General features: G+C 59.6%; 2 protein-coding genes across 4 annotated transcripts in view; both read right to left on the bottom strand.

The window, feature by feature from the left end:
• The window catches only part of Dhrsx (dehydrogenase/reductase X-linked), a 13,864-nt gene that overhangs the window by 1,411 nt on the left and 445 nt on the right, over window positions 1–12,008 (bottom strand). The window contains exons 1-6 of one of the 2 annotated variants that reach the window (XM_029556103.1): window positions 6,284–6,688; window positions 4,285–4,392; window positions 3,096–3,164; window positions 2,586–2,687; window positions 1,068–1,275; window positions 37–244 (exon numbers count right to left, since the gene is read on the bottom strand). In XM_029556103.1, coding sequence (XP_029411963.1) covers window positions 37–244; window positions 1,068–1,275; window positions 2,586–2,687; window positions 3,096–3,164; window positions 4,285–4,392; window positions 6,284–6,293 — 705 coding nt within the window. In that variant the 5' untranslated portion in view covers window positions 6,294–6,688. Of the gene's footprint in view, window positions 1–36; window positions 245–1,067; window positions 1,276–2,585; window positions 2,688–3,095; window positions 3,165–4,284; window positions 4,393–6,283; window positions 6,689–12,008 lie in introns of those variants that run through there. The other variant, XM_008853062.3, reaches the window with a different exon arrangement.
• Zbed1 (zinc finger BED-type containing 1) overlaps window positions 6,771–12,008 on the bottom strand; it is a 5,625-nt gene continuing 387 nt past the window's right edge. The window contains exons 1-2 of one of the 2 annotated variants that reach the window (XM_008853061.2): window positions 11,780–11,866; window positions 6,771–9,378 (exon numbers count right to left, since the gene is read on the bottom strand). In XM_008853061.2, the coding sequence (XP_008851283.1) occupies window positions 6,875–9,085 (2,211 nt within the window). In that variant the 5' untranslated portion in view covers window positions 9,086–9,378; window positions 11,780–11,866 and the 3' untranslated portion in view covers window positions 6,771–6,874. Of the gene's footprint in view, window positions 9,379–11,779; window positions 11,867–12,008 lie in introns of those variants that run through there. The other variant, XM_008853060.3, reaches the window with a different exon arrangement.

The following is a 12,008-nucleotide window of genomic DNA, read 5'->3' on the forward strand; positions in this document are numbered from 1 at the left end:
CTGGCAGGAACCGGAAGCCCACGCGGGGGGTCTCACCTTGAAGAGCAGCCAGCCGAGGAGCCTCTTGAGCAGGCGCGTCCCCCAGCAGACGTGGCGGTACAGGTCGGTGTCCACCACGCCGGGGTCCACCGCGTTGGCCGTCACGGGGTCGCCGCGCGCCTGCAGGAGCCGCTGCAGACGGTAGGTGAACAGCACCAGGGCCAGCTTGCTCTGCGCGTAGGCGCCGTGCGGGGAGTAGCCTCGGCTGAGGAGGAGACGGAGCCGGTGCTGCAAACACCCACGAACCCCACATGACAAGACCTGACAAGCAGCGGTGGCACCGCGAGGGCTCTGACGTCAACAGTAGGCTCGGCCACGGAGCCACGTGGGATGTTGAGAAGTGGGGGCCGAAATGACGTCATTGGAGCGTGTCCTGGAAGAGGACACTGGGACTCCAGCCTGTTCTCTCTCCCTTTTCTTGGACGTATAATATTCCTCAAGGGTATTTTATGGAAGGCTTCGTCCCCACTGGTGGGACCTTTGCGATGTGACTGCCCCACGACGGCTCTGATGTCATCCTGGGTTCGTTCATGGATGGAGTCACAGGTCAATGGGATATTGGGAGTTGGAAGAAACTTGGGAGGTAGGGGCCAGTGGGAGGAAGTGACATCACGGGGTGTGTCCTGGAAGGGGTCACTGAGACTTCAGTGTCTTCTCTACTTCCTGTTCACCATGACATCGGCAGCTCTGCCCCACCAGGTGCTCCCATGATGCTCTGTGTCCCCACATGCCCCGAGCCCTGGAGCCCGGTGACAACAGGCTAGCCCCTCCTGAAACCCTGCACAGCACCACCCTCTCCTGATTTAAGCCGACTGTCTCGCTGACTTAGTCATGGGAAAACTGCACCGCGCACGCAAGGTTAAAGGCGGAGTAGGGGTATTACTGACCTCCGACCTCTCGTTCAAGTTTCTATGGAACGCAAAATACACGCGTCGCAGGGACAGGAAGTGAGTGGGGCCCGACTGTGAGCCGAGCACCATACCTGTGCGCGTGGGGGGCATGGAGGGCCGACCCGGGGTGCAGCTCACCTGCCCTGAAGGTCATCCATGTGGAGCTCGCCCACATAATGCGTGGCGGAAGACACCGTGACGACCCTCGCTCTGTGGTCGGGGGACCCTGACTCTTTCAGTGTGCTGAGCAGCAGGTTGGTCAGCAGGAAGTGTCCCAGGTAGTTCAAGCCGAAGTGCTCCTCGAATCCGTCCTCGGTCTTCCGCTGAGGGACCATCATGACGCCGGCTGAGGGGGACAATTTCAGGTGTTAGTACGTGTGAGGGAGAATCACAGGTGTGTGCGCAGGGGGTGTGGTCACAGCTCGGGGCCTCCGGTGGAGATGGCGGAGGAGGATGGTGGGTGGTGGACGGAGTGATTAAGACGCGGATGAGGATGGATGATGGCGGTGATGGCGGTGATGGTGATGGCGGTGATGGTGGTAATGATCATGGTGGTGGTGGTGGTGGAGGATGATGGGTGGATGGATGCGATGGCTCAGCTGGCAGTGTGGTTGCCTTGTGTAAGTTCAATTAGTCGTCACTGTGAAAGCCTCTAGAGTTACGTGGAACGTGGCGTCTGTGCAGGCCCATGAGGAAGATTGTGTCGACTGTGAACTGAGGCAGGAGTACCCGTGCACCATGCACAGCACCGTTCACCGGCTGGCGTCCTTAACTGCTTAAAGGGACCGATTTAGCTGAGTGGCAGCATGCGTGTGTCACGTTTCTGAGTGCGACGTGACCACACCCTTCACGCTCCTGCTGTCCAGTTTCCCCTCCACGATGGACTGTGTCTTCAAATAAATATTCTCCGAATAACCCCATCGTCCGTTGAGCTGGAGACACGGCTCAGTGGTCATGAGCACTGGCTGCTCTTGCAGAGGACTCGGTTCCGAGCACCCACACAATGGCTGACAACCTATTGAAATGGCAACTCCAGGGCAGAGGACTCGGTTCCCAGCACCCACCGATGGCTGACAACCTGTTGAAATGCGAAGTTCAGGGCAGAGACTGCTGACGAGTCACCTGGGGAAATGTCCACTGTTCAGGCAGCTAATTGGGAAATGAGCGTGACCAGTCGCTCTGGTTTCTAGAATGAGTTTTCCTTCAGTCTCTGAAATAGGAATAATTTCATAATAAAAGTCTCCCTGTATTTGGCGGGGACACAGAGCCTGTAGCATCTGTGCGGTTTTTCCGTACCCTGTGCTGGTTTAGGTTCACTATTTCATCTTTCGTCCCCGGCTCTGAATCCTGTGTGAACTTACAGGAAACATGTCCCGAGTGCACTGACACCAGGGCCGGATCAGTGTGTGCATGGAAAAGAGGAGACCCGGGCCTCATTAACACGGATGTTTGTGTTTAACATGTATGCGTGAGTACTGCAGCGGGGGGAGTATGTCAGTGCTTTCATGAGTGTCTGCACATCCGTCATCCGTCCATCATCACCATCAGCACCATCACCACCTCCACCATCGTCACCATCACCCACCCACCCACCTGTGCCCTCACGGACGTACGCCCACCGAACTCCGTGTTTGGAGCCGTGGCGTGAGGTCTCACCGTTATTCACCAGGACGTGGAGAGGGAGTCTCTTTGCCTTGAAGTTGTGGACGAAGCGCCAGATGGAGCGGACGGACGCCAGGTCACAGTGCAGGAATTCCACTGAAAGACAGGGTGTGAACAGCGGTGACGCCCTGGGACAGGGACCGGAGCGAGGCATGCTGGGAAGAAGTCTGCAGGAGTCCCGAGGACCGGAGGGAAGAGTTAGGGTTAGGGTTAGGGGTTCGTGAAATTACCACCCCAGAGAAGCGCATGGCGGCTCTGCCCCAGGCCATCCCATAACGGTGCATCCCATAACCATCCATCCCACAATACTTAGCTCCATACACATGGCGGCTCTGCCCCAGGCCATCCCATAATAGCTGGGTCCACGCACAGGGCGGCTCTGTCCAGTCCACCCTCCGGAAAGGATACAGAGATCTAGCCTAGGACAGTGCACAGGATAGAGCCCAGCACCCAGGACAAAGCCCAGCACTGAGAACTGAGCCCAGCACCCAGGCCCCTACTCACCTTTGTCGTTGTGCGTCTCTTCTCGGATTCTCTGAACGACGTCCTGAGCTTTTCCCTCCTTATTTCCAGCTGAAAAAGGACTCAGCGAGTAAGAGACAGCACCCGCGGCTCACTCCCAGAGAACCCAGGCTCACTTCCAGCACCCACGGCCTCCTGAAACTCCAGCTCCAGGGAATCCGGGGCCCTCTGTAGCCAGGCTGCCCAAGAACCTGCTATGTAGCCCAGGCTGGACCAGACCCCCCGTAGCCTAGGCTGGACCAGAAGTCCCTCCGTAGCCCAGGCCAATGTTAAACGGAAGACCCTCCCACCTCAACCTCCCAAGCAGCACTGCAGGTGCGGTGGGCGCAGTCAGCACCCATGGGCTAACCTGGGCTATAGCCGAGGCCTCCCAGCCGTGCACGGACTCCTCATGTCTCGTGCATGTGCCGGGCGCACACGGCACCGGAAGTCTGACTTCCTGTGGGCTATCTGCGGCTACCTCTGTGCACACCTCCCTTGAGAGTCCTCAGGTTTCCTAAGGACTGTGTGGACTGGGGGAGGGGGAAGTGACGTCACAGAGGCGTAGCCTGGGGGGATCCAGTCTCCTACAATGTCCGTAGGTCCGGTCCCCCAAGTGCTCCCACGATGCTCTTCTAGAGGAAGTGACGTCATAGGGACGTGTCCTTCCATGACTGCTGAGGGAGGAAGTGACCTCATAGGGGTGGCTCCTTGCCGGGGACACTGAGACCCCCAACCCCAGCCTCTTCCTCTCTACTTCCTGTCCACCATGACGTCAGCCACTCAGCCGCACCCCACGCTCCCATCGGGCTCTGCTAGTGGGAGCATGTGACGTCATAGCGGTGTGGCTATGCAGGGGACGATGTGTCCAGTTGCCTCTCTCCCTCCCTACTTCTGGTTCCCTATGACGTCAGCAGGTCTGGTTTCCCCCCAAGTGTTCCATGCCGCTAAGCGAGTGGGAGTCAGTGATGTCATAGGGGCATGTCCTGGAAGGGAACACTGGGACCCCAAGTCTCTTGTCTCCTTCCTGCCCACCGTGACGTCACCAGGTCTGGTGGCCCACCCCGTGCTCCCATGATGCTCTGCGTCACCTCAGGCCTAAAGAGACGGGGCTGACTGAGCACAGGCTAACCCTAGGGAGCAGGACCGAGTACCCAGCACTAGCACCCCGCCGCACCCGCACCAGCCTCACCTATGATGACGTGCAGGCCAAGCCGCGCCAGGTGCCAAGCCGTGCAGAGGCCGATGCCGTCAGTCCCACCCGTCACGATGGCCACGCGGTCCGGTTGCTGGGGCAACGCTGCGGGGAGACACGTCAGTCAAGAGTCCACGCACGGAGGTTTCCAGCACCCCGAAAATCCAGGCCCCTGTTCCTCTTGGGATCACCGAGTTCCCATGTCTTGGTGCTACGCACAGTGATCCCCCAGTTCACATGGGAACATAAAGACGTGGGTCAGTAAGAAAACTCAGTGAGCCAAGGTGCTTGCAGCTAAGTCCACAGAGAGGGTGTCAAGGAGCCCAGGTTAACCAGACACCCAGGGTCGAGCTTCAGCTCCTGATCTTCCCGTCGCCACCTCCTGAGTGCTAGGAGGACAGAGCTGAGTCAACACAGCAGGTGCTGGTGGGACCCAGGCTGCTGTGTGTGCGAGGCTAGCACCCTACCAACCGAGCTACAAGCACCCTACACACTGATGCTGTAAACATCTGACCAACCGACCTCCAGAGCACTCTGCCCACCGAGGTACAAGTACTCTACCAACTGAGCTAGAAGCACTCTATCACTGAGCTACAAGAACTCTATACACTAAGCTACAGTCCACCCACTGAAACTGCAAGCACTCTAGACGCTGAGCTACAAGCATTCTGCTCACTAAGCTGCAAGCACCCTACCCACTCAGCTCCAAGCAGTCTACACACTGAGCTAAAAGCACTCTGCCCACTGAGCTCTAAGCACCCTACCCACTGAGCTAAAGCGCTCTGCCCACTGAGCTCTAAGCACCCTACCCACTGAGCTAAAGCGCTCTGCCCACTGAGCTCTAAGCACCCTACCCACTGAGCTAAAGCGCTCCGCCTACTGAGCTCTAAGCACCCTACCCACTGAGCTCCAAGCACCCTACTCACTGAGCTACAAGCACTCTGCCCACTTAGCTACAAGCACCCTTTGCACTGTACAAGCACTCTAGCCCACTGAGCTCCAAGCACTCTACCCAGGATGGAGTGTTGAGTTTCATGCTGTCGCATGGCCTTGTGGGAGGGGTTGAGGTCTAGCCCCGACTTTGCACCCCGAGCTGACAGCAGGAATGCTCTGAGCTCCATCCTCCCCATGCCCAGATGCTCATTACAGTGCTCTGCATAGAGCTCCTCCGCATGGCAGGAACAAAGGTCAATCAGCAAACATCTCTGACTGCACCGGGCACGCAACTGACAGTGAAAGCAGCGAAACCAACAAGCGGGGAGGTACCCCGGGGTGCTGGGTGACTCGGCGATCCGTCCGGACGGGAGCAGTCGCTCCCACCTCGGTTTATCAGGATCTTGAATCAACCTTTTAATAGGCTGACCTCCCGTGCTAGAACTCGGACTAAGTTCAGCACCTGCTGACATCATGCCGTTTTTAACGATGTGACCTGGACAACTAAGTCAGCACCTTCAGGGAGAAATTCCAGAAGATGCCCCTCCCTGGGAGCTCCGGGGTAGAGTGCTTGTAGCTCAGTGATAGAGTGCTTGTAATTTAGTGGGCAGAGTGTTTGTGGCTCAGTGAGTAGAGTGCGTGCAGCTCAGTGAGTACAGTGCTTGTAGCTTAGTGCAGAGTGCTTGTAGTTCAGTGATAGAGTGCTTGTAGATCAGTGGGTAGAGTGCTTGAAGCTTAGTGGGCAGAGTGCTTGTAGCTCCGTGAGTCCCAGTACCCACACCACCTCCTGAAAGCTCAGCTCCAGTGGATTCCCCGCCCTCTTCTGGCCCTCTGAGTGCTGGCTGACGTGTGCTCAGTCCCAGAGAACTGAATGCAATAAGGACTTTAACAAGCACCGAATTCCTTCAAATGCCTTTGATCGAAGCGAATGGAGCAGGTTCCAGCTACACCTTGGGATTTTTCTAAAGTCAGGAGTACTGAGCCAGGTGTGGTGATGGAGGACTGTGACCCCAGCACCCCAGAGGATGACGAAGAGACAGAAACGTGACACACGCAAACTCACTCGATTTCATTTTCCTAAGTTTTCTTTTTGGTGTTTCCGGGAACACGAGCCATTTCCTGTCAACAGGGTTTGGGGGCCAGAAGATCCTGGGTTCCCACCCGGAAGTACAGAAAGCCTTCCTGTTTCTACCCGGAAGTACAGGAAGTTTCTACGTTTCCACCTGAAAGTTCCAGAAGTTTCCGGGTTTGACCCGGAAACACCAGAAGTTCCCAATTTCCTCCCGGAAGTGCAGAGTCTCCTTGTCGGCACCCAGAAATAACAGGTGTTCCAGATTTCCACCAGGAAGTACAGGTAGTCTGCAGGATTCCAGAAGCCTGGACCCCGCGGCCGGAAATTTGGGTTTGCACCCGGAAGTTCGGACAGTCGCCCCCCCTCACACACAGGAAATTGGAACAGTCGCCCCATCCTAGGAAGTTGGAACAGTCGCCCCGCCCAGGAAGTCTGGACAGTCGCTACCCCAGGAAGTCTGGACAGTCGCCTCCGCCAGGAAGTTGGAACAGTCATCCCCCCACCAGGACGTTCGGACAGTCGCCCTCCTCCGGGACGCAGGACTCCTCCCTCCCCCCCCCCCCCGCAGGGCGGGTGCACATCCTACAGAAAGCCGGCGTCTCTGGCCCCCAGGAAGCCCGCACCGTCCGGGCCGAGGCCCCAGTCCCCCTCGTCCTCGTCCTCGGGTTCGAGGTCGCCCACGGCCCGCGCGTTCTCGTAGAGGAACACCTGCTCGTCCACGTGAGCCGGCGCCAGCCGGTTCCGCTTGGCGCTGACCACCCGGGCCGCTGACCCGAAGAGCCGCTCGGGGGCCACGCGCGTGGGGACCACGCACCAGTACTTCTGCAGCACCCGGGGGAGCACCGGGAACAGGGCCCGGCGGTCCGACCACCACTTGAGCGGGTCTTGGCTCAGTCCCAGCACCTTCTGGGACTTGAAATTGCCGAGTTCCTCCACCACCTGGGCGTGGTTTTCCTCCTGGTCCTCGGTTGCCCCGGCGGGGCAGAAGATCTCGGCCAGCATGCTGTGGATGGCGGTGCCGGGGGGCTCGGTGCACGCGCCCGCGTGGAACCTCTTGGCCGGCGGGTCCTCGGGGACGCCGTCCGCCGGGGACTCGGTCATCGCGCAGCGGACGCGGTCGCCGTCTCGGTCCAGGAAGGCCTTGGCCTCCTCGATGACGCGGAGTTCGACCCGCTGCCTGTCGAAGCCGGACAGGAAGGGCAGCCGCTTGTAGCGCGGGTCCAGGAAGGTGGCCACGTTCAGGAACATGTCCACTTCCGGCTGGTCGCGGTACTTCCGGGTCAGCTCCCGAGCGATGAGCTCCTTGGCGGTGCTGATGTCGGTGCACTCGGTGTCCTTGGCGACCAGGGTGGTGTTCAGCAGCATGTGGAGCAGCGGCTTGACCATGCTGATGGTGGGGTACTTGGAGCCCAGCACCTCCGCCACCTGCCGGAACGGCTGCAGCAGCTCCAGGAGCGCGTCCAGGGTGCCGTACTCGGCGGCCTCGAGCATCAGGTGGTGGTTGTTGCTGTCCGCCAGGAGCACGGCCGCCACGCAGAACTGCTGCTCCTTGAGGCGCCGCAGCATGAGCAGGGTGCTGCCCCAGCCGGGGACTCGGTCGCTCACCAGCATGCCCCGCGGCAGGCCGTGCTGCCGCTGCTTCTCGTACAGCAAGCAGCGGGCCACCGAGCAGCCCTGGAAGTAGCGCACCAGCTTCCGGCAGCGCGCCAGCAGCGCGGCCAGGCGGGGCAGCCGCAGGGCCTGCTGGATGCCGGCGTCCAGGGTGCTGGCCAGGCAGGGTAAGTGCACCGGGACGTCGAGCAGCGAGCAGGCCTGGACCAGGTCCTTCCGGAAGTCCGTGGTGGCCGCGAACACCTTGCTGCCCAGGCCCCACTCCACGAACACCTCGTACAGCACCCGCGTGACGGTCTCGGCCGCGTCGTCGTCGTCGGGGACCTCGAACGTCTTCAGGCAGCGCGACGTCAGCGCCAGGCCGCCCTGTGACGTCACGCCCAGCCGGTGCACCGCCAGCGTGACGTACGTGCGGTTGTGGCTGGGGCTGGCCCACAGGTCGGCGGAGACGCCGCACCAGGCCGCCTCGCCCAGCTCCTTCCGCACCGCGTCCCGCACCCGCGCGTACTTTTCCGGGACGGCCTGCAGGAAGTACTTCCGGCCGGGGAGCTCGTAGCGCGGCTCTGCGGCGCGCAGCAGGGCCCGGAAGGTCGGCTCGTCCACCACGGACGCCGGAAACAGCCCCTCGCAGATGACGCCCAGCACGGCCGCGGTGATGTCCCGGTGACGCTTGGTGTCGTAGCCCAGGCTGGACCGCGGAGGCGCGAACGCGTCGGGCGGCGACGGCGGCGGCTGCGGGGAGCGGCAGGGGCCGGGGCCCGAGTCCGGCTTGAGCCGGCTGTAGGCGGACGCGAAGGCCTCGCGCATGTGCTCGGTGTTGCTCCTCACGAGCTCGCAGTACTGGTCCGGGTGGTTCTTCTCCAGGTGGTAGGACAGGTTGGACGTGTTTCCCGAGTAGGCGATCTGCGCCCGGCACACGCGGCAGTAGATCTTCCGCCACTGCACGATGCAGCCCTCGGCGTCCGAGTCGAAGCCGAAGTACTTCCACACCTTGCTCTTGGCCCGCGGGTGCGCCACCAGCTTCCGGTCCCCCGCGGGCACTTCCGGGGCCGGCTTCCAGTCGGCGGAGGCCGCTTCCGGGGCCTTGGAGGCCTTCGCCTCCGCCGGTTTCCGGTCTGCCGGGGCCGCTTCCGGGATCGGCTTCCCGTCCGCCGGCCCTACTTCCGGGACTTTGTCCTCCATGGCTGTCGCGTGGCTCAGCGGGAAACGGCCCCTGAGAAGCAGGACGGACTGGTCAGAGGACAGCCAGCTTCCGGCCCGCCGGGGGCACTTCCGGGGCCAGCTCCCGGCCCGCTGCTGCTACTTCCCGGACCTTGGGCTCCATCGCTGCCGACTCAGCTCAGGGGAGAAGAGCACCCGAAGAGCAGGAAGACACATGGGAAGGACAGCCAGCTTCCGGTTTGCCGGGGGCACTTCCGGGACCAGCTCCCGGGCCCTGGCCTCGGGCTCCGCTGTGGCTCAGGCCGGAAAAGCTCCTGGAAAGCAGCAAGACAGACACGGGTGAGACGGGAGCCGGGCAAGGTGCTGATTCCGAGGGACTCAGTACTACTCATTTCTACAAAGCCGTTTTCAGGGCGATGACTCTCAGGTTTGGATGAGGTGCTCAGGTGCTGGGAGTAGGTCAACAGTTGGTACTAGTACTTGGTTGTAGCGGGTGCTGGGACTGTGCTGTCACACTCGTTACCAATACTTGGCTGCCAGTGCTGGGACTGTGTGAAAACACAGTCCTAGTACTTGGTTGGTGCGGGTGCTGGGACTGTCTCCACACTTGAAACTAGTACTAGGTTGGTGCAGGTGCTGTCACTGTGTCTACACTGGATACCGATGCTCTTTGTAGCGTGTACTGGGACTGTGTCCACTCTTGGTACTAATACTTGGTTGTACCGGGTGCTGGTACTGTGTCACACTCGGTACCAGTAATTGGCTGTAGCGGGAACTGGGACTGTGTAAACGCTTTGTACCAGTACTTGCTGGCTGGGGGTGCTGGGACTGAGTCCACACTCAGTACCAATACTGGTTGTAGTGGGTGCTGGGACTGTGTGACACTCGGAAAAGGCACTGCGTGGCGGGACTGATGACTGGGCGGTGTCTGTTCCTGGATGACTTGTTTGTTTCCGCTGCTCTTTGTCTCTTTGGAGCCGGTAGGCCAGGCTAGCCTGGAACCAGTCCCTAGTGTGCAGCAGCAAGAGGGAATAGTATGCAGCCCAGAACAGGGGATGATGTGCAGTCTAGCCTGGGCTACGGGGCCGGGTTCCAAGGTCTGAGAAGCCGCCCAAGGCGGACATCAGGCCAAGCCCCCAGAAAGCCCCTCCTTCCCCTCTGCAGGAACAACTGAGCGCAGCACCCCACGGCCGAGGTGTCTTCCAGGAGGATGAGCCTTTCGGAGCACCGAGCATTGGGCCACAGCACTGTGTGCACAGACTCAGAATTTCCCAGCCAGCACTTGCTTGAGAGCCAGGGTTCTGGGGAAGGAGCTCAGTCAGTACCACATGCAGAGGCCTGTACTGTGCACAGCACCCAGAGAGACAGCATTCAAGCACCCAGCACAGGACACACAAGCACTCAGCACTGGGTACACGCGTACCCAGCAGTGAACGTGCAAGCACCCAGCCCCAAACAGAGGTTGCTGCCAGCACGCTGCGCGTACACGGCCCTGCTCGCAGGAGACTCGGCACATGTTGAGTCCTAACTGGACCGAGCTCAGTACCTCCACCTCGAGCACTGACCGCCTTCTGCCCTCGGAGCCTCCAACGCCTGGGCCGAGGCAGCACTTAACACTAGCCAACAGCACCTAACTGTAGCTGATAGCACTTAGCACAAGCCACTAGGCCCTAACAGCAGCCAGTTAGCACTTAACACTAGTGAACAGCACCTCACAGTAGCTGAGAGTAGTTAATATTAGCCGAGAGCACCTAACAGCACCCAATCAGGACTTAGCATTAGCCAACAGCACCTAACAGCACCCAATCAGGACTTAGCATTAGCCAACAGCACCTAACAATAGCTGATAGCACTTAACACAAGGCATTAGCAGCTAACAGTAGACAGTCAGCACTTAACACTGGCTCCCTGCACTTAACACTAGCCAACAGCACCTAACTGTAGCTGATAGCACTTAGCACACCTAACAGCAGCCACTCAGCACTTAACACTAGTGAACAGCACCTCACACTAGCTGAGAGTAGTTAATATTAGCCGAGAGCACCTAACAGTACCCAATCAAGACTTAGCATTAGCCAACAGCACCTAACAATAGCTGATAGCACTTAACACAAGGCATTAGCAGCTAACAGTAGACAGTCAGCACTTAACACTGGCTCCCTGCACTTAACACTAGCCAGTCAGCACTTAACACAAATCACCAGCACATAACAGTAACCCAGCGAGGACTCAACAGGACCTAACACTAGCTGAGAGCACTTAACACAAGGCATTAGCAGCTAACAGTAGACAGTCAGCACTTAACACAAATCACCAGCACATAACAGTAACCCAGCGAGGACTCAACAGGACCTAACACTAGCTGAGAGCACTTAGCACAAGCTACTAGCACCTAACATTTCGCAGCCAGCACCTAACAGTAGCTGAGAGCACTTAACACAAGCCACTAGCACGGAACAGCAGTCAGCAGTTAACAGCGGACGTTCTCCTGGGTGTTTGTTTTGTTTTTCTGAGTCCTCCCAGCACCCACCGTGACCCTCAACCTCTGCCCCTCAGATCTCCACTGCACCAGTACCGAGATTCGGGGTTCGCAGCACCTCCCCCACCCCAGGCGGCGGAAACCGGATGGATCCGGCCTGGAATAAAAACGTGGGATAGATAGGGCTATTTGGGGAGACTGTGCCTCCAGCACTGTCCGGTGCTTCGAGTACTCACGGAGGACACAGGGCCCGGGATCGCGGGGACTCAAAACGAGCACCGTCCCCTCCCCCCGGCGGTGACCATGGCAACCGCGCAGGACCGGAAACCCGAGGGTTTGTTTTGGAAAACAAAGTGGCTACGGGCGGAAGTGCTGGCCGGCCTGACCTCGGTGCTCCCGGATGGAGGCGGGGGTCGTCCGGGGACCCCCGGGTTCCGGGTCCGGGGCATGCGCAGCTCGACCGCG

This window comes from Nannospalax galili, unplaced genomic scaffold (genome assembly GCF_000622305.1).
Source record: "Nannospalax galili isolate Female #2095 unplaced genomic scaffold, S.galili_v1.0 scaffold3027, whole genome shotgun sequence".
Lineage (NCBI taxonomy): Eukaryota > Metazoa > Chordata > Mammalia > Rodentia > Spalacidae > Nannospalax > Nannospalax galili.